At 41.6% G+C, this 25,485-nt stretch overlaps 1 protein-coding gene and 1 long non-coding RNA gene across 4 annotated transcripts in view; both read left to right on the forward strand.

Annotated features, from left to right (window-relative positions):
• Positions 1-83: 83 nt before the first annotated feature.
• On the forward strand, positions 84-7,122 carry LOC123616391 (uncharacterized). Its single transcript, XR_006724376.2, has 3 exons — positions 84-847; positions 4,194-4,341; positions 4,521-7,122. It is a non-coding gene; the product is annotated as an uncharacterized LOC123616391 (long non-coding RNA).
• Positions 7,123-8,268: 1,146 nt separating this feature from the next.
• Positions 8,269-25,485, forward strand: part of SNX25 (sorting nexin 25) — an 82,139-nt gene continuing 64,922 nt past the window's right edge. The window contains exons 1-2 of one of the 3 annotated variants that reach the window (XM_074353259.1): positions 8,704-8,962; positions 14,240-14,307. Coding sequence is in view for 2 of the 3 variants with exons in the window: in XM_074353258.1 (XP_074209359.1) it covers positions 8,594-8,962 (369 nt within the window). In the remaining variant the exon portion in view is untranslated. Of the gene's footprint in view, positions 8,963-14,239; positions 14,308-25,485 lie in introns of all 3 variants that reach the window. The other 2 variants (XM_074353258.1, XM_074353257.1) reach the window with 2 other exon arrangements.

The following is a 25,485-nucleotide window of genomic DNA, read 5'->3' on the forward strand; positions in this document are numbered from 1 at the left end:
GGGTTGGGGCGTAAGGCCGGTCCCGCGACCCTTCCCTCGGATGGGAAGGGACGCGGCAGGGAAGTAATTAATCTCCAGGCCCTGGGCTGTGCGGTGCACCGCCCAGGTGTCAGTGCTGCCGCCTCCGCTATTAACGGCCGTGCGGGTGGGCCTAGCCGTTCTGGTGGCTAATGTAATGGGGGGAAGCTGCTTTAATTAACTTGTAATTCCTACCCGAACTAGAACAATAATAATAAATATGGAGGCGGCTGTCTCTGATTGTTCAAAGGGGGAAAGTTTAGTTAAAACAACTACTTAGTTCTTCGGGCCAGTTGCTGGTAACATATTAGGAGTCCTCTGACTACTGGTGGGTGGTTGAAACAATCTCAAGAGAAAAATGATCTCTGTCCAGTATATATGTTCTTTATGTCCGGTATATTGAATGCTGCAAATTTTCGTTTTTTGAATCGCAGGCACATAGTAGGTGTGGTCGAACAATGGCGCCCCACAGACGTCCACCTCCTAATCCCTGAAGCTGGGAATATGCTACTTTCCAGGGTGAAAAGGACTTGGCTCTGTGATTAAAGATCCTGAGATGGGAAAATCAATCTGGGTTATCCAGATGAGCTTAGTGTAATCACAAGAGTCATTAAAAGAGGGGAGGTAGGAAATTCGAAGTCAGTAACAGGAGAGGTGGCCCTAGAAGCAAGAGGTTGTAATGTACAGCGTGGTGACTATAATTAGTACCGTGTTGTGAAGTTGAAAGTTGTTGAAAGAGTAGATCTTAAGTGTTTTCATCATAAGGAAAAAAAATTCGTACATATGTGAGGTGGTCAACGTTGACTTCTGGTCATCACTTCGTAATACGGTACATAAATCATTTTGTTGTATACCTTAAACTTATACAATGTTAACATATGTCAGTTATACCTCAAAATCGGGAAAAGTTAATAAAAATTTATTTAATTTAAAAAAAAGCAGCAAGAGGTTGGAGTAATGTAAGAGGCAGTGAGCCAAGGAGTGAGTGCAGGCACCTTTGGAAGCTGACAAAGAAAAAGGATTCTTCCTTGAAGCTTCCAGAAGAAATACAGCCCAGTGCATACTTTGATTTTAGACTTTTGACCTCCAGAATGCTAAGAGAATAAATCTGTGTTGTTTAAAACTGCACAGTTTGTAGTAGTTTGTTATAGCAGCCATTAGAAGTTAGTACGGCAGATTTTCTATTGTTTTGCATAAAAGTGTAGAGAGAGGAACATCTGGTTAACTGAATCCTTGGGAGTCTCACTGAGGAATTGAATCTCTTCATTCTTCATAACGCATTTTGTTTTTGTTGGTCATAACTATGAACAAATACAGAGAAGCATTTCTCTGTTATTTTAGTAGGCTAAAAGAAGGATTTCAAGCACTCAATTGCTTGAAAAAAAACTGCCAGCACCATATTCCAGGGATGGTTGTCTACTTTGGTCAAAAGTTTATTATACAAAGGAACTGAATAGCTATTTCTCCAAAGATGGCCTATAAGCACATGAAAAGATGTTCAACAGCACTAATCATTAGAGAAATGCAAATTAAAACCATGAAATACCACTTCATACACATTGTGATGGCTATTAAAAAAACACAGAAAATAACATGGATTGGCAAAGATGGGGAGAGATTGAAACCCTTGTACATTGCTCGTGGAATGTAAAATGGTGTTGCTGCTGTGGAAAACTATGGCAGTTCCTCAAAAAATTGAACATAGAATTACCATCTGATGCAGCAATTTCACTTTTCTGGGTGTACACAGATTAATATCAAGCAGATATTTACACACGTGTGTTCATAGCAGCATTATTCACAATAGCCAAAAGATGGAAGCAACCCAGATGTCCATCAACAGATGAATGGGTAAACAAAATGTGATATATACATGCGATTAAATATTCAGCCATAAAAAGAAATGAAATTCTGATATATGCTACAACATGGATGAAACTTGAAAACACTGTGCTAAGTGAAAGAAGCTGGACACGAAAGGACAAATATTACATGATTCCATTTACGTGAGATACCTAAAACAGTCAAGTCATAGCAACAGAAGTTAGAAATTCTCGAGGGGAGAAGGGAATGGAGAGAAGTATTGTTTAATGGGTAGAGTTTCAGTATGAGATGATAAAAATACTCTGGAGATGGATAGCGGGGATTGTTGTGTGACAATGTGAAAGAACTTAATGTCACTGAACTATACCTTCAAAAATGGTTAAAATAGTACATTTTGTGTTTCTTTTACCATGATGAAAAAATAAGAGATTATTATCTCTCAAATTTTAATTTTGACTCTTTCTGGGCTATGAATTTATAAGTTTTGCCCTTTCTCTGGTTTTCTTTTCCTGCAATATCACTTCCTTAGTCATCAGTATTGAATGGATGAACCAGTGAATGTGTGAACTAGATTGTAAATAAGCTCCTGCAGGGCAGAGATTTTCCTTGCTTTGTCCCTCTTCATAGTTCAGAGAACGTCATCAAATCATAGGTGAAAAAAAGCCTTTCCCCAAATTCACTGAATCTGAAGTCTTTTATCAGGAAAGACGTAAATAATATCTCCCCTCTCCTTTTTTAAAATTGTTCCTCACTTATTTGTAAATCTCTTGAAATAGTATAGACTTGACTAATTCTATAGAGAGCTGTTAAAAGACCTTTCCATTTTACATGGCAGTTTTTTCATCTGTGCTAAACTTTTCTTGGGTTATGAGCAAATGGACCACCCAGTGGAAAACTTTTTTGTTTTTTAAATTTACGAATCAAGTTTTGAAAGATGGTATCTTTACTGGATTAACATTTATAAACCAACTTAAAATTAAGTGTAGTTTAGTCTCATATTTTTTCAGTATCTAAAGGGTTAGTTCGAAATACCTAAATGCTGTAATAAATAGAAGAAATCAAGAAAGCAAAATGACAGATTCACAGAGAAGGTGACATTTGAAATTTCCTTCACTCCCACAAAGCAGAAACAGTAGCTCTTGTCTTGTGACCCTAGAACTTGGTAATACCTTTATTGTAATATCTATTACACTGCTTTATGCCTCCCTCCCTTATCGCATTCTTCCTCTTCCCACCCCCGTTAGGCTGTGAGCTCTTCAAGGTCAGAGGCCATATTTTATACTAGTCTCTAACAAAGCCTAATATTTTTGGACTGAATGAAAGAACGAATATAACTCATATACTACGGTCCAGAAGTTTACAATCTGTTTAAAAGCCAGATGAATGCCCTTATTGTATTGGTTTTATAAGGACATTTCTATATAATGTAAAAAGCAGTTTGTTTTGTCCTTGACATTACTTTTTAACTATTGCATTTGAAAGATAGCATAATGAAGGAGAATCCTACAATTTAGGTCCTACCATCAATTAGATATGTGATTTTGGAGTAAGTCATTGTAACTTCTCTGAACCTCAGTTTCCTCATCTGCAAAATGGGATTTTGGTATCAGCCTTATCTCCTTTATAGAATTGTAGTGAAAAATACATGATTTAAAAAGAATTTCTGAAATTTAAAGTTTCCACTTAAGTATGAAATATTATTTTTATTACTTTTTTTGGTCTACTCAGTTATTCTAGATATATGATCATAAAAGAATAACAGATTTATTCATTGAAAAATATTTATTAATGGCCTACTCAGTGACAACTCCTGTTCTAAACTGATTAATTCTGAAATACTAACTTTTTACTTCCCAAGAGTATGTTCTCTTTCCTGTGACAAATCAGACACACTGACTTGTTTTAGGTAGTGCATAAAAGCTTTATCTAATCTTAAATACATAATGTTTATCTTAAAATATTCAAAATCCTTTCCTAATTTATGGAAGAATATTTAATCAATAATTGTGTACCACTTACTTTATATTTCACTCTGCTCATGACAAATATCATGAAACAGCATATAGATCAGTTCAAAAAGTGTTTCAGCCTACATATATTTTGGAGAAATTAGACAGCAAATAAACACAGTTTATTTTCTTTCTCTTTAATCTGCTGCCCAGTAATACTGGATATCAAAATCTAAGTCAGCTTAGAATTTTTTTATGTTTTGTGTTTCATAACTTGAAAACGTTAGGGTAAAATAAAGCTAAATGATATGGCTATATCTCCAAACTTCCACCTGACAATCATAGTTGTGCACTGCCTCCCAGGTCCCTGTCCTTACCCAGGCTCTTTTCTGTATCTCACAGGTAGGTGGGAGTGGATTATGAAGAACTAACAATTCCAGGAACAAGAAGTGTGAACTTAAACATATTTGAGTGTCAAGTCCTCAGATGCTACTGATTTTGGTGAACAGCCTGATGATCCACCAGAAACTGATTAGTATATTCTGTCCAAGTAAGTTGTGGTAGATTGTTAAAGTAATGGAACCAATGAATTACACCTTCCAGTGTTTAAGTCCATGTGTAGGCCCCCTAACTCCTGGCTGAGCCATATGATTTGCTTTGGCCAATGGGACGTTAGCAAACATAACACAAGCAAAAGCTTAAAAAGGACTTGTCTATGGCTTCCCTAAGATTGTCATGTGAAGAAGCCCAAGCTACCTCTTGGAGGATAAGAGCACAGGGAGCAGAGACAGACCATCTCAATGGAGACTGCATAGCCCAAGCGGCCCCAGCCTGGGTTCCAGGAGATCACAGTATCACTAGTGACCCAGGCACGAAGAGAACTGCCCGATGGACCCCAGCCCAAGTTGCTCACCTACAGAATCATGGGCAAAGAAAACGGTTGTTATTTGGTGGTAGGTGGTTATACAGCGACAGATAATTGACATACCCTATTTCCCTAAATTTCAGGTGAAAACTTAGATAAATTGAAATCATGTGATCTGTCCTTGTCAATTCTTTATCTTGATACCAGCTAATTTAATTTACAGTACTTTCCTGTGTAATTCTCTTTCTCTTTGAAGATTAGTGTGAAGACTTTTCTGACTGAAATTTTCCTAATATGAATATTTTTACTTACTAATAGGGAACACTGCTCAGCATAATTTATAGGTCTATGTTCTAAAATTGTATTCAGAGATGCATCTTTCTCTTAGAAATGCTGCAGTATGCTTCTTATAAGCTTTAGTGGTCTACAATTTGTTTTTAAAGTATTATATAATTTCTTCATTTTTACTTTTTGAAGTTTGGCCACACTTATATCCATATTTTCCATAAACCACACTCTACTTGAAAGTTTACAAAGAAAGAAGGGTTAATGGACCTGTTAGGGTCTTACAGAGAAACAGTAGAAGAAACTATAATGATACCTAGGTCTTTTGATTCATGTTAACACCTTTATTCAGAATTTTACTAAAAGTGGTCGAAGGCAAATACTGTGGTTTTCTCTGTAATCCCATGGGTACCTCCAAGGAGAGCTAGGGGATTTAAGGAGAAAGATACTGAACAGTGAAGAGGAAGATGCATCACATATTTGGAGAGACTGGGTGTTGTCTGCCTATTTGCACAGATATTTTAAATGTCAGTTATTTTTCACTTAATTTATCCTTATGATATCCCAGTGAGTTTAGGAGGATGCTATTCCCATCTTACAAGAGAGAATTGTGGAGACAGCATAGAGCATTCAATTATAGCCTGTCAGAATGTGCTGGCCAAAAGAAATGTAAATAAGGCACCACTACTTAATTGGGTCATTAACTTAGGCCTGGTAGGACTCAACAACACTGACTTCTGGGAAGGAACACCTGGATTCTTATTTCAAACCTGACCTAGGGCCACGTCTCCCTCAATACCTCCTGATCCCACCTCTCAGTGTTCCTCAAACCTTGCAGAGCATAGAAACCCAGCTACTGCTTGTTAAGTAAATGTTTGAACTGTCAATGCTGACTTAACAGCAGAACAACGGGCTTTAAGGAAGTTTCCTGACCACAAGTGTATATTTCTCCAGATCTTCATTCTTGGGAACAATACACAAGTGTGTTGGAAAGATCACAGCCTTAAGAGTTACAGATTGGGGCTCTCAGTAAAAGTTAGACAGTTTCGCCTTTACTGGTTATGTGATTTTCTGACTTTAGTGATTGTTATAAATCACTTAGCACTTGTCAGGGGGCTGGCTAAGATACCGGCCATATCCTACCCACAAAGCAACAAAACTAAACACTTTTAAAAGCATGGAATACAGATATTAAGTTCATGAATTTTAATCCTGTTTTTCATCCTCTGTAATATAGGATGACTAAATGAAGTAGAGTTTTTAGGAAGTATCATGGCATAGTGCTTAAATGCACAAGCTCTAGAACCAGACCACATGGGGTGATAACCAAATCCTAGCTCTGATATTTATTAGTTTTGTAACATTGAGCAAATTATTTTACCTTCTGTGCCTCAGTTCCCTCTTGTGTAGATGGAGATAACATTGTAGGGGTTGTTGTGAGGATTAAATGAAGCACGGCACACAATAAGTGCTCAATTAGTTACTATTATAGTCAACTACGGTAAACCCATATTTTGGAAAATTTTAAATATATAGAAGTATATAAAGCCCTCAGCCCTCATTTACAAGCCCTGGCATGTAAATGATCGGGAAATATGGATGTGATTTTGTTTTATTTGAAATAATTTGGATTTGTAGGGTACACTTTGAGGAGCCCCAGTGGGATGAACGTTATTTTAGAGGAAAAGGCTCCTTCAAAATCAGTCGCTGCTTTATTTAAAAATAAAAAAGAGAAGAAGGCAAGGAGATCAGGAAGGTAGTAACTTTTTTTGATGTCATCTACTTGTCATCACCTAGGCATGGTAAAGTCACATCTGGCACAAGGCACTCATTATCTCCTTGTCTTTGACTTACAAGGTATAAGAATAAAGTGTTCCATGAATACTAATGTTAAAAACTGTAAGCTTTTTAAAAAATGACAACTGTGAACAGATTTTTATATAGATACATAAAATAATTCATTTCTGTACTGTTTTGTTAGAGCTTAATATTAGGGATAATTTTTTTAGGGCTCCTACTTCATGTCCCATTTGAAATCTGTGCCATTCCAGGGAAGTTTATTACGAAGACATGAATCACAGTGGGGCTGTGTGGACACTGGCATGTCTTCTTTTGAATAATAACCTCTTGGAAAATATGTTGTTTTTAAAAGAATAAATGCCCACTAACTATTTTCCTTTACTTCGTATGAATGTTGTATTTTCTTCTTTGTTGAAATGACAGGGATTCCTTATAGAAAAACAAAGTATAGTCACACAATATTTGAAAATACATTTTAATGCTTACTTTTCTTAACTGTGCCTCCCGGGAAGCAGGATATAACTTAACTTGGAAAACAATAGCGCTTTTAAACTGTTGAGATTCTTTGTGACTGCTGCATGGGGAGAGGTCTGGGCTTTTTGCTTTTTAATGTTTCCAATATCCGTCACGTCTTCCTCATCTGTTTACCTCCCGTTCCCTTTCTTCCCCTTTCTGTTCTTGATTTGCACTATCTACTGTATCACTCCCTTTTAAATAATCATTACTCTCCTTAGTATTCCTCCATTTCCTTTAGAATTCCTTTATTTATCCATTAAAGATACATCAGCTGCTTTATTGGTCTTAGTAGTTATTTCTAGTAATTAGCATATTGGCATCTTCTCCGTAAGCATTATCTTTATATTAACGCCGAGACCATGATAGAAGAAAATATGTACTCTAAAAATTACCTGGACCACTTTCACTTGCGTAGGTAATAGCATTTGTACTGAATTGTTGGCGACAAAAATACAGGGACTTGGAGCCAAAGTGATGATGGCAGCTGTGCACACCCTCTGGCACCAGGCACTTATTTGGGCCTTTCCGTAACTAGGAATTGCAGGCTTCATTTACTGCCCACATTTGCCTGATGCGTTCCCTGAGGCGGCTGGGTGGGAAAGGGAAGGTTGTTGGGGGAACTGTGTTAAAAGTGAGGATCGGGAACGGTTGGCTATTTAAATAGCAGGTGCAAACGAGGCAGAAATTTTGCGGGCTGTAAGCAGGTGAGGAAGTTACTTGTCAGTGATGAGCGTGCGGGACAAGGATTAAGGGATCCCCTGAGCTCGAGAATTACAAATGCTTCTGACACCTGCAGCAAAATTTTCCATCCACAGACGGTATCCTCGGGGAGGGGCGGGGAGGAGCTCAGGGAAGAGCAGTTTTCGCCGGGATTGGTGGCGGCCCCTTCCTGGGGGGCAGCGGCGGGTCGGACCCCGCCCCCGCGCCGCCGGTGGGCGGCCGGGTGGGGCGGGGCCGGGCACCTCCCAACTGTCACTCAGCCGGCGTGGTGGCTCTCCGCCCCTCGACGCGCACTCCGGGGCCGCCTCCGCTCCGCCCCAGGCTTCGCCAGCTTCGGCCAGAGCGGGTCCGGCTACCTGGGGAAGCCCAGCCGGGCAGCTGCGGGCCCCGCGCCGGCTGGCGGCGCTGAGGGGTGGCCGAGGGGAGCTCCTGCGGCGTCTGTGGGAGCCGTTCCCTCGGTGGGCCGCCTGTGAGGGCATGAGCGCGGACTTCCCCTGCCTCGGGAGCGGCGGGAGCGGCGAGGGGAGGAGGCGCCGCGCGGAGGCCACCGTCCAGGGCAGCGCCGGGGAACAGCAAGGCGGGAGATGTGCCTGTCCTTAGCGGCCCAGGAAGCAGCATGCACCCCGATGCCACCGACAGCAGCGGCGCCGGCCTCACGGGCGGCCGGGGCGAGCTGCGGCCGGAGCCCCGGGAGGACGCGGCGGCCCCACGGGGCCCTGATGGCGGGAGCTGGTGGGGGTCGGTGGCCGTGGCCGCACTCGCCGCCGTGCTCGTCTCCTGGCTGGGGTACGGCTGCTGGCTGGCGGCGGAAGGCGCGAGGCCGGGCACCGTTGTGCTCTGCCTCAGCCTGTACATGGGCTGCGCCATGGGCGCCTTGTTCTTGGGGTCCCTGTTCTCCCTGGTCTGCCGGAGCCGGCGAGCCCCGCCGCCCGACTTCGCCGCCGCCTGGAGACGGCGGGCCGCGGTAGCCCGCCGCGAGCTGGAGGTGAGTACCGGTCTCGTCGCCGCCGCACGCGCGCCCACCCGCGGCCTCCCCCGACCCGCCCGCTTCCGGCGCCCGCCGCCCGCTCCGGGAGAGCCGGGGGTCGCGGCGGGCCCGTGCTCTCGGCCAGGCTCCCCGCCGCTGCGCTGGACGCCGGACACAAACCCGGCTGGGGTTGGCGGACCGGGCGGGGGGACGCTTGCGTCCCCTCGGCCCCCGCGGGGAGCGGGCTCCCGACTCCGTGGGGTTTGCCGAGATGCGCATTAGTAGGCGATGTAGTTGCTCGGCAGCAGTCTTCAGCCACAGCTTCGGTAGCTGAATAATCTTTCCAGACCTTCGATGTTGCTCTGCAGTTGGCGAGTGGGAGAAAGGGGAGCACGGCGTGCACTGTACGCAGGCGCTGCGCCCTGTGCTGGTCATTACGTGGGGTTCTGGTAACCTTTCTCTGTGAGAGGCAACTTTATGCCCCTTGACGACGGGGAAACTTGGCTCAGAGGGGCCAACTTGGCTTAGGTCACCCAGCCGGTCACTCGTGCCCAAGCCTGTATACACTTTTTACCACACTGACCCGTCTTCCTCCATGTTGATGAATATCGCAGTTCCTGTGATTTAGAAAGTAGGTGCCCGAAATCACTGTAGTTTGTAACAAATGGAGGCTATCATCAGTGAGGGATGGGGATATGGGAAATGACAGTATTTTAAATGTACGCTTCCTTAGTGTTAAACCACTGCTTTATCTGCCTCCCAGCTTCTATCCAATAACCCTTTAAATGAAACTTGATTCTGTCGTAGATTGACACTGCTTGACTGACTGATACTGTCATTAAGCTGAAATTGACCAAGCACTCTGGGGTAAGAGAAGTGGCAGTGGCTCACTTCCCAAGAATATTTGTTGGAAGCATCATTACCTCCTGGGTTTTGCATTTGCTTGTTATATGATCTGCTTGCTTTTTTGTAAAAGTCATCCCACTCTTCACCAAAAGTATCCTTTCCTGAGTGTGTCAGTTCAGAATGCAGAACTGAGATATTGGCTGAAGGGTTGTAGGTAAAGGAGTCAGGCATCCTCATTCTGTAAGTTGAGCAGCAATTCAGTATATTAAGGAACGAGAACTTCTGTTTTCATAAGTCATCTGAAGTTGTATTTATTTCTCTTGAAAACCTTCACTCCGCTGTCCATTTTTTTCATATCTAATTTAGCAAGAGTTGATGAGTAGTTGATATTTTTCCTCTTGCTTTTTCTTTAAAATGGTTAAAAAATAAGGATCCCAAGATTTTACTAGTTGGTTTATTGATCTATGAGTGATAATGCAGTTCTTTAGAGTATTGTAAGAGGTTATAATTCATTTAGTACATATTTATCGAGTGTTTTATACAAACCAGGTATTTATCTGGAAGCTGGGGTTGAAACAACAAGACAGATAAAAGCCCTGCTTTCTGGAGATTATATTCTCATGGGGGATCAGACAATAAACAAATAAATAAGGTCCTTTAGGATAGTGATAAATGCTTACGAAACAAAAAGTAACTCAGAATTATGTGATTAAGAGTGCCTGGTATGTGGGGCAGGTGGGGTCAGGGTCCAAGCCTTAGTACTGCAGTCCACTTTCAGGGCCTGGAAGCCTCATGTTGTGGGGGACCTCCCTATTTCCAGGAAAATTCCCTCAAACCTCCCAGCTCATTTGTACCTCTGACAAAAGTTGGGTTATCATCCAGAAAGACACGTTAGTGGAGGAATTAGAGAAAATAATATTTTAAGTGGCAGAAAACGAAGCAGCACACGTAATATCTCATGTATACTACCCTAAGACTTCGGGCAGTAGAAGAGGTGAAGTGTAATTTAAGGAAGGTAGGTTATAGGTCATTCTTTTTTAATTCAGTTTCTTATGATAGTGTTAAATAAGAAAGTAAGCACATTAGGAAGTTTATTTTCTAAGTTATGTTACTTAGAATTGAAATGTATGTTATTCACATAAAATTACATATTATTGATAGTACCAGTGCAGTTTACTCTGGCCTTAAGTTGTGCTGTATTTCCAATAATTTATGCTTAAGGTTTTTTTTTAATGTTCTTTATGAATGGAACATAAGCATGTGGTGAAGTATATAAAATATCTGTCAGTTCTGTGGGGTTAGGAGCTGGACCACACAGGTCATCGAACATATGTGAAGGGGGAGGCTGTTTCGTAGTGAACCAAATGGTGACTGTTAAGATTCAGTGACTACTACAGAAGTTTTGATTCTGCATTCAGAAAAGAATTCTCATTTTTTCTTATACATTTTGGATTTTTCTGGTGTCAGCTAGACATGCCAGACATTGGGATCTATCCTATCTGTCCATCCTTCCTTTCTTCCTCTTTTTTTTCTTCTTGGCTGCCTTCTATAGAGCAAAAAAAAAAAAAAAAAAAGCATGTACTGTTATAAGTAGGCAACCAGAGAAGCCCACACTAAAAGGGGAAAGGTGTTTTCATGGCTGGGAGTGTTCAAATGTTCCTGCATGCTTCACAGTGTCGTTACTGGCTGTCAACTCCATATGATTAGGACCCATGATTGACCCCTTTTGTTATCCTTTGTATCTTGTAGGAGCTCCAGAAGTGTTTGCTGATGATAATGAAGAAAATTATGTCTGTTTTTGGTCACTAATACAGGGCTTTCCCTCTTCGATTAATCTAGTATTTACTGGGCATCTCCAATGTGCAAGGATTTTGATTTTCCTTGGGTGGGAATAAGGGCTGATTAAAGTGGTAAAACTAAGTTTCATCTTGGTTAGAAATAATATCCAGTGGTATACTCAGGTGGTAAGCTTTGTAAGGTCAGGAAGGTTGACACTGAAGTCTCGACAATTGCTATCTGGGCCCCACTCTAGAAAAACTTGGATTTTGTTGCAGGCCAGCCAACTGGAGCTGTGATGCTCTGGGGCTGGCCTGCTCCCGGAGTAACAGCTGTCAGCCCAGCTCTGCTGAGTAGGCTATCAGAGTGTGGTGTCCCTCCTCTGAGGTTGTAGTTTGGTCTCGTGCCAGGCCAGTTAACTCACGTGGACCAAGAGCTCAGGTTCACAACTGCGGTTACTTGACCCTAGCAATGATCTAACCAAGGCAACAGCAAGAAAAATCTGGGAATAGTGAATTTAGTAGTTTAGAAAGCTTATGTTCGTTACTGGACCAGCAGTACAAAGTGCATCTTCATATAATGGAAAAAAGGTAAATTATTTCTTGCATTTTGATGATTGAAAGATAAAAGGGAATAACTTCTTTAAATTTCGTTATTCACATAGTTATGGACTTTTTTTTTTTTTACATTGTAATTTATTAAATACTTCTTGATTTACAATCTATAGGTTCAAAAATAAGCAGTTAGCTAATGTGGACTGGAGAGCTGATACAAGAAAGTCCACAAAAGTCTGGTGCATATGGGAAACTAAAGTCCACTGCCTTGTGAAGAAAACATTAATGAAAGACTTCTCCAAGTTTAGTCAGATAGAAAATTTCAAGAAGTTCATCAGCTCTAGTAAGCATTTACTATCTGCTGCGTATCTACTCTTCTTATCTCATGAGATGATTTATGGCCTAGTTAGTTGCTGAGTGTCAGTGCCAGGCACATAGTAGGTTCTCCATAGATGGATTTTTTCCCCCATGAATGAATGGATTATTATTTGAGATGAGAACAGTCTTGAGTATCCAACTGACATTTTCAGATTTCCGATTTCCACCGTAGTTCCCTAGAGAAGGGCTCATAGTCTTGCAATAGGTGTCACTTAGAGCTTGGATAGTGGCTTTCTGTGAAGTGCATGGCAGCGTTTTTAGTGTTGGGGAGGATTCAAAGATGAACAAGATACTCCCTGTCCCTGCCCTCTCCCGCTAAGTAGGTTAGAGATACAGAAGACTGAATGGGAGGGCAGATGTTTATACAGACAGTGGAGACATTCACACAGCAATCCATGGCGCCACTTAGCTTGGGTAGGACTTCTAGAATCCCTAAATAGTTCTTTCACTATTACTAATACAAAAGTTCTTTTGAGTAAAACAAACTTGATTTAGTTACTTGAGGGAAAAAGGAAAAGAAACAAGACTCAGGGAGACTATACACAGCCTCTTTGTGACTTCCCTTTATTATGCTAATGTGATAAACTAATCCTCAATAATTTGATGTGGATAGTGGCATAATACACTTAGTGTCTTCAGAATATTTGTTTGTATTTTAACTGGGGGACTTAAGCTGTGGTGGCTAGTGGGAAAAATGTTTTTGAGGAAGATGGCTTTTGAGACCCCCTTAAATCTGCGTAACTCTGTGGTGCAAGGTTGTTCTACTTTAAAGTTATCCTATTCGTCATTTTTAAATTTAATTTTTATACAGGTTGTACAATCACATGGCTTTAGTAAAAAAAAAAAAATGTAAAAGGATATGTAGTTGAAAACAAAATCTCCCTTCCCTACAGGCAGCCATTATTAAGAGATTATTCTCTCAGAGATATGTTATGCATATATGAGCAAGTACAAATGTGTATTCAAAAAGAGGAGCTTTTGATACTTATAATCTCTTGATATATAAACAGTGATTACTCGTAAAGGAATAATTATTTATTTCGTGTATCTTTATTATGAAGGAACTAGTTCTAGGGTTAGTGAACATAGCATAAGAAGTTATATATGACTAGTGATAACCTCAAAGTAGGTAGATAACATTCACAGTTAGACTTAGAACATAAAAAAAAATGCTGATCAGAACCAGGAAATGTATCCTAAGAAATTATGAACGTGTGTTTTTCAATTTAGCACAACTGTCTGAAGGAGGCAATACATATTTTTGTAATTTGTATGAAAACATAAAAAGCCAAGCAAACTGTCTTAAAGACGGAGTCCATTTACTGTTTGGGATCTGAGTTGCCGGTGAGTATGAGAGATGAATCCTAGTTTGCGCCAGGTGTGGGAGTCCTCAACTGAGAGAGGAGGACTGGATTTTAGTCTGTAGACATGGCACCTACTCAAGCTTCTGAGCACTGGAGTGGCATCAGAGCTGGGCTTTAGAAATGTTACATGGAATTGCGATTGGGAGGGACTCAGGAGGAGAAGCCCCAGTCGGTTGCAGTGATAAAAGGTGAGAGTTAATGAAGCTGTGTGAATGGAGACAGGAGGCTGTAAATTCAAGAGTGAGAAAGATATTTCTTTGATGTTAATTATCAGTAGTTATCATTACAGATTGGTTCAAGAATCTTCTCAAGAGTATCCTAACATTCTCTTTAATAAATCCATCCTCAGACCAAAGGGTCCTACTGTTTATTCACAGATGTGAAGACCAAAGCCTCCAAGCTTGAATGTTCTACTAGGAGCCTCAGTCCTGGCCATTCTCAGGAGGTTTGTTTCTCACTCTCTTGAATCTTAGTAACTGAGTGTTGCCTTCTTAAAAATATCTCCAGTTTCATTTCCCAACCTTATCATTTTGCATGTAGGAAGTGCCCTAGATTCCTTAGCATTTATGAGCCCTTGTGTAGTCAGAATGGTGCACACAATTGTACTAAAAAAGGTGACTCGGCAAACTTGGAGCCAAGGGTTTAGGCTTTAAAAAAGGAATAGTGTCTGTGCAAGGTTATTAGTATTAAAATGATGGCATACAAAGTTGCCTTTTTTTTTTTTAATTGCATCTTTGCTTTTGAAAGAAAACCTTGGAAACCTGAAACTTCTATTTTCACCCTTTAGTGTCAGGTTACTTTCTAAACGAGGGTCGGTCGTCTGGGTGGAGGTGACTGATGTGGCAGGAGTAGACAGGCAGCCTTGTCAGGGGCTCTGCTGGGTACCTGGGGGCCAGGGCTTGGGTTTAGTCAGTTGTTTCTACACCCTCCTTTAGTCCTGGGCTGTGTGCTTATGTAGTTTCTCCAAACAGAGTGGAGACTTCGAGAAAGCCCGTTGGGGGTTGGTTGCATTTTGGTAGACTTCTCAGCTCAGATGCTGCTTTGGGAGAATGTAGTTACGAGCATGGGGTGTGCTGGCTTTATCCTTGGGGCTGGCCCTTGGGGTTTCCATATGTGAACAGCCGTGAGCTGGATATAAAGAAAAATGAATATGGTAACTCCAAGTATAAAGCCTCTGAGGCCAAGGGGGAAACCGGAATGAATTGTGCATTTTTAGGGTAAGACATTGGAACTCATTTAGGTCACTAGGATGTACTTAGTGACCTTCCTATTTTAGTGTAGAATGCAGCTCTTGGAAAACTGGATACATTTTTTAATGAACACTCAGTTGTAAAGTGATCTAAAATTCTGCAGTTCTTACCCACCTTGTATGTTTGAGTGAGGGTACGTTAATAGTAGTAACTCAGATGGTGTAGGGTTTGCTCCTGTCTGTTCATGCAGGACCTCATCCTGTACCCCACCCCCCATACCTGTGAGTCCACAGGCAATATTTGTGTATTTATGAATACGTTCACTTATGTTCTGCCGTTCCTGGTCACTGCAAAACATTTTGGAGAGGCTTCTCTGTGCCACTCTGTGAAAAAGCATATTTCTTGTTGCGCTACTACTGTTTTGGTCTCATAAAACTGGATATCCAGGAGTGCTTGGTCCTTCTATTTTTTTTCTGAGCCAAAGCCACAATATGTGCTTTATAGATGAGGATGTAGCCCTGTTTCTGTCACTCAGATATGCTTAAAAAAATTTTTTTTACCTTGTTATAGAAGTTGAGAAGCTGTGTCCCTATTTGCATTTCCTGTAAAGACAGCCCCATCCCTTATGTCTGGCTCCTCAGAGCAGCCCCTGAGGTCAAGCTAGGGGTATCTCTCCCAGCTCCAAAGCCTTCTCTGGTCCCCAACCTTGAGGCACTGCACACAAGCCACCTCCCAAATGGCCTCTTCCTCCCATGCAAATATACTCTTACAAATTACACACCTGAGGGCCACACGCAGACTCTGCCAACTTGTTAGACTTGAAATTAACATCTTAACATTCCAGAAATTTCACCATGTTTTTCCTGAGGCACAGTTGTTAATCTCATATTTTTCCTTCTGGTTTTTTTTTTCCTGTTTTACTAAACCTTTGAGATTGCAGCCCCTTGATATGCTCAGGAAGTTGCTTTGTTTTCTAGACTTGAATTTTGATCATTCTTGAGGTCCCGTTTTTTAAATTATCTCTCTCTCTCAGGCAGTCTCACTCTGGGGCCCTCTACAATAACCTTGTCTACGCTGAGGATTAGAAATTTATTCCTCAAGTTCAGACTCACTTACTCAACTGCTTAACTTGACACTTCCACTTGGTACTATCAGCGGTGCCTGAAACTGCACAGGTCCAAGTATCCCTGTCCCTCTCCCATTGCTCCTGGTGTCAGTGACTGGCACCTCCGAAAGTCCCACATCCTGGAGCCTGAGTCCTTCCTGCCGTCTCCTCTCTTTGCTCCCCAGATGCAGTGCATCCTTGTCTCCTTGCCTCTTGAGTATCTTGCATCCATCTACTTCTTTCCATCTCTCCTGCTTGGTCCCAGCTACCATCATGTGCCACCTAGATGACTGCAGTAGCCTCTCAATTCATATCTCTGCCTCCCTGTTGGCCCCTCCAGTTCATTCTCTTAAAAATGCAAACCCAATCTAATCCTCTTATGCAACATATTTAATTAAAAGCCATCAGCAGCTTCCTGTTCTCCCAAGCTTCCAGCATCTCTCCTGTCATAATTACCTTCAGTCCCCATGCTTCCTCCTCAGCCCCCAAAGTGCTGACCCTTCTCTGTCCTTGGTGACTTTGAATAATGCTTGCTCTGCCTTGAGTCCCCTGATGCCCCCTTACCTAGTTAACTTCTCTTCCTCAGGCCTCGGCTGTCACTTTTGCAGAGGAGCTTCCCCTTTCTGCCAGCCGCACTGTATACCTTTCCTCCATTGTACTTACAACTGTAGTTTTAATCTTGGACGATTCCTTGCCCCACTTTCTCATTAACCTTTGAACTCCATGAAGGCAGAAACTCCCCGCTGTATCTTTAACACCCAGCATGATTAAGTAGGTAAGCAATAAATATTTCTTGAGTGAGTGAATAACTGGGAATCAGTAGAGCACAGGCATTAAGAGAATGGTTTTGGAGTCAACCAGTCATTTGAATTTGAATCCTGGCTCTGCCTTAATAACTCTGATAATGGGCAACTTACTTCAGATTTCTACGCTTTGGTCTCCTTATCAGAAAAGTGGAGATAGTGAATACCTTCAAGAGTTGTTTGGAATAATGTGATAGTATTTGAAAATAAAAATACCGGTATTTGTAAAAGTGCTTTGAATTAGAAGATGTTAAATGGTAGATTTTACACTTTTATCTTTTTAGAAAACTTACAAGATTAAAGATGTAGATTCAGAAAAAAAAATCACACAAAATAAATGTATAGTTGGATGAGAGATTATGAAGACAATACTCCTGTAACTTCCAGAAGCCCCTCTATATCTCCAGTGTCAGCCCCTTCCGTCCTAGCTAATGCCGTCTTGACCCAATAATAACCACTTCGTTTGCTTGTCATTATGGTTTTATCACTCAAATGTGCATCCATGGACATTTTAGTTTAGTCTTGCCCATTTTCAAAAATTGAGTTTTCCCTGTATTCTTTTATTTTCCCTATAGGTTATCTGTTGAAGAATCTGGAGCATTTGTCCTATAGTCTGGATTTTGCTGACTGCATATGAATAATACAGCTCAGCACGGTCCTCTCTACTTTGTACGTCCTGCGAATTGGCGTGGACCTCGTGCCGAACTTACGTTTGATCCTTTTGGCAGGACTAGGTGGTGTGACTGTTCATCAGGAGGCACATAACCTCTGATTGTCTTTCCTTTAGTTAGATTAGTAGCTGTTGATGCTCAATACTTGGACCCATGAATTTGTTGGGGTGACAAATAGGGATGTTTTAATCCTGTCATTTGCCTTTCATTTTCATTTTTAAAAGGAGACACTTTTCTATCATCTACTATTTGGTTACACTGTGGTACAGTTCATATGGAAAAGCTGGATAAATGATAGATTCTTTCCCATTATCAGTTTCCAAGATAATGAGTTGGTTCCCTGTCATCCTCTGAAGGTGACCAATTAGTTTTGTTTTAAAAAATATGAACTCATGGATTTGATTGTACTTGCTGGGTTTCAGCCAGTTGTAATTATTACCTTTCTTGAAGCTTTTGCAATTCCATCTTTGGCCAGTGGGAGCCTTTTCAAACTGGCTCCTGAGTCCTTTTGATATGACCCCGCTGGTCCGAGAGTTTTCTTGCTATCTGGGATAATAAGCTATTTCGTGTTCAATTTGACCATTTTTTCTTTTCTCACACCTGGAATTAGCCATTTCTCCAAAAAGAGCCTTGATTTCTTTTAAGGGGAAATGGTATTTCAGGAACTTGTTCTGTCTCAGTTCCGAGCAGCACAGCCAGACTCAGAAGCAGCTGCTGGGACTTCACCTGCTTGTTTGTTTGTAGGGTGACCAGCTGTCCTGGTTTGCTCAGACCTGTCTTGGTCCTAGCACTGAAAGTCCTGTGCCCTGAAGGGGGTGGGGGACTCACCACTATTGGTTTGCTCATCGTGTCTTGGCCTTCCCTATGGAGAGATTGGAAAAAATGTGTATGAGATCTGTCTTTTGCAGAAGTTAGATTTATATATTCTGTGTCTTATTAAAGGCAAGTAACCCTTATTTTGAACAGCGCTTTGCGGTCATCTTTGCCATTTTCTTATTGTAGCCTATAAATTGACATTGCTAATGAGTCCAGGAATATGGTTTCTGTGCCCTCAGTTTGATTCATTTTACTCTAATCAGTGGCTGTGAATACAGTGGACAAATACGTGTACTCCAGGAGTCATGATGTGAATGTCATGAAGTGAGCGCCTCAGTAATTGCCATAGCTAAACTTAGTATTTGTTGCATTTACTGTATGCAGGTGCATATATGTGTTACCTAACTTAATTTTTGTATCTCCTATGTGAGGTAGGGACTGTTAACCTCATTTTACAGATGGGAAAACAGGTTTAGAGAGGCTAAATGATGTGCCCAGAGCAAGTGGAAGAACTAAGAATTTAACCCAGGTCCCTTACTTTGCAGCCTGTACCCTTAACCACTTTATTACGTGGACTGATTCGCGTTTTAAAAAACTTAAGAATCCTTGGGATGGTTCTAGGATCTGTTTAAGAATTAGTGTCACTTGAGAGGTCTCAGAGTGATGTCACAGCTGCCCCTTCTGTGCTCATGACAATTATTGCTAATCAAGTAAGGCTGCTTTTTTTTCCCCCCATGGCTGAGTCAGGATGAGGCCTCAGAATCCCTTTCAACGTAGCATTCCAGACAGCCACTAGAAATGTATTAGAGTTGACACAGAGCATGAGACCCACCTGCCATTGTTATATTAACAGTCTGAGAAATCCTAGTAAAGGAAGCTGGTCAACTGTTTTTTAACCCTGTATTTTCTAAATATGACTGAGCCCTGTATCCCCCCTCCCCCACCGCCTTTTTTAAACAATAAAGAGATTTATTATCTTAGGAAATAACATGTAACCCAGAGGTAGGACAGGCCCATGTGGGAACGTCAAGCCTCCAGGAGCATCTCTCTGTATCTTTCTTGGCTCTGCCCTCCCCGTGAGTGGGACTGACTCTCAGGCTATTGGCCAGATGGCTGCAGGAGTTTCACAGCCACACAGGATGAGAGCCAGAGGAGGGAAGGCCCTTTCTGGAATGAGGAAAGCGTTCTTAGAAGTGCTGTGGTGGTGTTCTCATCCTCTTGGCCAGGTTTGGGCAGGTTCCACTCCTCACGTCCCGCGGGGACATGATTTCTGTGATTGGCCCAGCCAGTCCTACCGAGCGCAAGGAAGCAGTGGAGTCAAAACAATGAACGTTGCACTGCACATCACAGGTTCTCCTGACTAGGACCGACCTCCCCTTGTAGCCTGTCTTTCACACCTTCATTCCCTCTTCACCTTAAGGAACCTTCTCTCTGTCCCTGAATTTACCTTCATGGGTGTATGTGTTGCACCTGTTGCTCCTGGGGAGGCCTCTGCCCTCATTTCTACACATTCAGTTCTTGTTAACAGCCCAGGTCAGTGCCCTTCCATTCTGTCAGCTGCCCAGTAAACATTCGTGGAGGGAGGAGAGGGAAAAGTCTAGTGAATTCCAGGTTTCTGGCTTGGGTGCTTGAGTGGAGACCATCCACATGTGCAGGCTGGGCATGGTGGGAGGCGAAGAAGGAAGTTTTGACCATGTGGATTTTGAGATGCCTGTGGATACGTTCAGGCTGCAGGAAGGTTTACAGCTTTGCGATTTGAGGGCAAGATCGGAGAAGCAGATGTGTTGGTGGTCAGCCTGCACGTGGTAATTAAAACTACAGGGCCAGTGAGACTGCCGAGGGCAGCCTGTAATGGCTGACAAGCAGCGAGCAGAGGGCAGGAGGCAGAGGAGTGCGATGAAGAACACTGGAGACAGTGAAGGGGTGAGGAAGCCCAGAGCAGGCAGGGGGCAGCGGCGTCGGGCGTGCAGGGTGGGCCAGGAGGAAGGCCTGGAAGTGTCCCCGATTTGACACTGGAGACTGTGCTGGGGGTGTCCCAGGAGGGCGGAGTGGACACGGGGGTAGACGTGGTGCTTATTCTCTGAGGTGAAGGGCGATGGGGAGGGGAGGGAGCAGAGACAGCAGGTGCGCGGTGCTCTCTGGAAGCCTGGCCGAGAGGGCGAGGAGGCAGTGGCTACAGGTGTGTGTGTCCTGGGAGTTTCTGTGGTTGAGGGGAGAGACTTAATCCCATTTCTGGGTGAAAGAAATCGGGAGAAGTAGAGAGGAAGGGCCTGAGCATTTCAGAGGATGATTGCTGGAGCAGGGTCCAGCAGACAGGATCAGAGTGCAGGAGGAGCGTTTTGGCTTGAGACTAAGGGGAAAAGGAAAAATGGGAGCACACAGAGAGGGACACCTGTGGGAGGTGGCGGGGAATTGAGATACTTCAGGCTGGGTTACCTCGACTTTCTTGGTAAGTGGGAGGCAGAATTAATTGCTGATGTTGAGGAGGATGATGTGTTGAGGGTAGTTTTAAGAGAGGTGGTAAAAGGTTCTGAAAAAAATAATGAGAACAACAGCAGAAGCAGTTACTGAGCCCTTACTGTGTACTGAGTACATCTTCATTTAATCCTCACTGTGACCCCATGAAATAGCTACTATTATCCCCATTTTATGGCTCAGGAAACTTTTTTGGGGGAGGGGAATTTTTTTTTTTAATTGAAGTATAGTTGATTTACAATGTTGTTAGTTTCTGGTGTACAGCATAGTGATTCAGTTATATATATATATATTCCTTTTTGTATTTTTCATTATAGGCTATTACAAGGTATTGAATATAGCTCCCTGTGCTGTACAGTAGAACTTTATTGTTGATCTATTTTATATATAGTAGTTAGTATCTGCAAATTCCGAACTTCCAGTTTATCCCTCCCTACTCCTTTTCCCCTCTGGTAACCATAAATTTGCTTTTTATGTCTATGAGTCTGTTTCTGTTTTGTAAGTAAATTCATTTGTGTCTTTTTTTTTTTTTTTTTAGATTCCACATAAAAGTGCTCTCATATGGTATTTTTCCTTCTCTTTCTGGCTGGCTTCACTTAGTATGACAATTTCTAGGTCCATCCATGTTGCTGCAAACGGCATAATTTTATTCTTTTTTATAACTGAGTAGTAGTCCATTGTATAAATATACCACAGCTTCTTTATCCAGTCATCTGTCAATGGACATTTAGGCTGTTTCCATGTCTTGGTTAGTGTAAATAGTGCTGCTGTGAACATTGGGATGCATGTGTCTTTTCGAATTAGAGTTCCCTCCAGATATATGCCCAAGAGTGGGAATGCTGGATCATATAGTAAGTCTGTTCTTAGGTTTTTGGGGAATCTCCCTACCATTTCCATAATGGCTGCACCAATTTACATTCCCACCAGCAGTGTTAGGAGGGTTCCCTTTTCTCCATAGCCTCTCCAGCATTTATCGTGTGTGGACTTTTGAATAATGACCATTCTGACTGGTATGAGGTGATAACCTCATTGTAGTTTTGACTTGCATTTCTCTAATAATTAGCGATACTGAACATTTTTTCATGTACCTGTTGGCCATTTGTATGTCTTCATTGGAGAAATGTCTGTTTAGGTCTTCTGCCCATTTTTTGATTGGGTGGTTTGGTTTTTTTGTTGAGTTGTATGAGCTATTTGTATATTGTGGAAATTAAGCCCTTGTCGACAAAGTCATATCATTTACAAATACTTTCTTCCAGTCCATAGGTTGTCTAGGAAACAGCTTTAAAGAGGCCCAGGGACTTGTCACAGGTAGCAGAGGTGGTGAACAAGGGCCCCAGGCTCTTTCTGCATGGGAGGCAGCCGCCTTAGACTTTGTGCTCTGCTGCCTCACGAGAGCAGGGAAGCTTGTGGTATAGGGTTCAGGGCACAATGCTGGTGGAGGCGGAGGTGCATTTCCCCTCCTCTCTGCTCAGAGGTAGAGTGGCTGCTGAGCTAGGGCTTGTCTTTAAGACCACGTTTCTCATAAGGGGGGGTTTTATTTGAATTTCAACACATTTATTTTAGATAGAAAAGGAGGAAAGAATTTTGATGATCTAGATCTAGGCTGGGGCAGATAATTTTTACTCTCCAGTTAGAAGGGATGTACAAGTCAGCCTCTTTTGAGTAGATTCAGTTGAACTGAATTTTCAGTTTTTCACAACTAATATTTTTATGGCACTAATCCATCTCACTCATCCCAATATCTTGTACATGTATGTTATCTGGGCCACTGCCTGGACCTCAGCTTTTCACTTCAAGGGAACTATGGAAATAGAAATCTCACTGAATCCAATTATCAGTGTGATATTTTTCCAACCAGGTCCTATATATTTTATCACTGATTTTCATTTAAAAGCCAGTCAACAAATTTAATAAGAATGGTATTATGGTATTCTAGGACAGTGATGGAGTTAAAAAAAAAATGATTGCTTTTATTACTAAAGATCTCCGTGAAAAGAAAAAAAAGATCTCAGTTCTGTGTGACTCATCCAATTGTTGAATTAGTTACATGGCAGCTTTGAAGGGGCAGCCACTCTGGCACCTTCTACATTTATATTCAGTGGTTTCAGTGAGAACACTTATGAAATGAGAATCATTTTTGTAATTTACTTTAATATGTATGAATTTCAAGACTGTTAAGAAATGATCTCATGGACTGATTGTATATTTGAGTAATTTTACTTCCATGACCTGGGCTGGAGAGCGAATTGTGAAGATTCCAGAATAGGCAGAATATTAGAATTCCTAAGCACAGCCTCCCATGGTGCTATCGCTCATTAATTACTCTACTATGAGCTTCCATCAAGAGTAGATTAAGCCCCTTGAGCACAGAGAATATCATTTATTTACCTTTGTCTCTGGTACCCAACGAAGTGGCAGACACACACAGTCCTCAGTATGTGTTAGAGGATTAAATGAGCTGATGGAAATGGGATTCATATCCCTGAAACCTCTGATTTCCCTTATGAGCTTAAATTTACAATGGAAGCCAGTGATAAAATGGCTACAGAATTTTTATTACACAGACCTTTGCAGGAATGCAAAAAGCTAATGCAGGTTTTCAGTTACCTTCCCTAAGCCAATTCGCTTTTTCTTCATTCTTCTCCTCCAGCCCTAGTCTCTGTTCTATGCTTGTCAGTTTAGGCAAACTGCTGTCTGCCTGTGTACTTTCAAGTGCACAGTTATAATTTCAGTTTCCAAACCTGTGTCTGGCTTGAAATATACTTAAATTTTTCTTGTAATCAAGTGAAGTGTTTTTTCTAAGGATTTTCAGATTTGAGTCCTTGACGTTAGAAATAAAGTACATTTTTTCTTTCCATGAGTCTAATCCTTCCAACTGAATAGAAAAACAGTCCTTTGTATATTAACCTTTCTGAAAACCTACCTCTGTTGATCAGCTAATAGAAATTTTGCCTTTGCATTAAGGCTCATTTTCTCTTAGAAAGCAGATTAATAACCAAGAAACACTACTAAAGGAATCTGCTTGTGACAGTAAACTCTGAAAATATGATAGGTCATAATACTAATCACACGCAGTACAACTATAATCATTCTTCAGGAAGGAAGTCAATATTGTAAAAAATATTTAGACTATGACTTTTGGCACCATAACAACAACCTATATTTGTATACTGCTTTATAATTTTAAAAATGCTTTCACAGGCATTCACCTTCTTGAGATGCATAATAACACTGTAATATAAATAGGGCAGGCATTATTTAAATTAAACTGAGTCTCAGAAATGGACGTGTTCATTGCAGAAAGAAAACGGCAAAGGATCAAGCGCAGCCTACTTTTTTCTGGGTCTCAAGTGCTCTTGCCACTATCATGTGATGTCTGTGTTTTTGCCAAGTAATAATAGCAGAATTGCACCCCAGCCTGAAGCACATTTGAGTTTCATATTTGTTCAGAGAAAAGATCTGGTTTCATACCCAGTCATAGGGTCTAGTCTCAGGATCTGTCCTGACTGACGATTATCTCTCGTTGTAGAAATAAAAACAGAACCTCGATTCCTACATTTGCTTGTTGGCAGGGTTGGCCTTTAGCCCAAACACAGCAATACTTTGATAACTGGTGTAGTAAGTGGCAGGAGCTACTGATGATCTAATCTGCTTTTCTTCTTTTGCCAAGTTCATTTCAGGTAAAATCATGATAACGATTTATGCTTCTGGAGGCCAAGGTGGTTTACTTCAGTGCCTAAAGTGTCCCCAAGGTAGAGAAGGCTCTGACCTGGCCCTGCCTCTCTTGTCTGTTACTCGCTTCCCCATCTGGAAATACCTGCAGCGTTGGGCTTTCAAGATGCATAGATTGGTGTTGGTTAGTGTTGGTTGAAGAGGCTGGAAAGGAACTTTTCCCATTCACCTTAGCGTAGTTTGTGCTTCAGAGTGTCCTCTACCCTCCATGTCCTCTTGTTCCTTCATTTTCTTCTTAGCTAGTAGAAGACTCTCCTTAAAGCACAGTAAAATTCTTGAGGCGCACAGTCCTTTGAAGTCAAGAGTCCAAATCCACTGTGTATTTCATAGACACTCAGTATTCTTTAGAACACTTTTGGTGATGCTACACTTAGATCAACGGCATAGATATGAAAATATTTTTCCTTTAAAATAGAAAAAAATGGTGAGCATATGTAAATATACAGTAATAAGAGAATAGTTAAATTATGGTATAAGTCATTCAAAACAATATATTCCAAATCTTTTATTACATAAAAGATGCTCATGGTAAAATACTGAGTGTAAAAAGCCAGATGCAGAACTATGTGAATACCATGATCCTAATTTCTTTAAAGGTGTATGAAAATAAAAAAATACGAATAGGAATTTATAATTAATAATGTGTTGCCAGGCATCGTTTTAAGCGCTTCATGTGTATTAACTCAGTTAATGCTTATATCAACCCTAAGAGGTAGGTACTGTTGTTACCTTTGTTTTACAGATGAGGAAATCAAGGTACAGGAAAGTAAGTTGTCCAGAGTTAAATAGTAAGGTTTGGAGTCACTGACTAGGAGGAAATAGACCAAAATA

Source organism: Camelus bactrianus, chromosome 26 (assembly GCF_048773025.1).
Source record: "Camelus bactrianus isolate YW-2024 breed Bactrian camel chromosome 26, ASM4877302v1, whole genome shotgun sequence".
Taxonomy (NCBI): Eukaryota; Metazoa; Chordata; class Mammalia; order Artiodactyla; family Camelidae; genus Camelus; species Camelus bactrianus.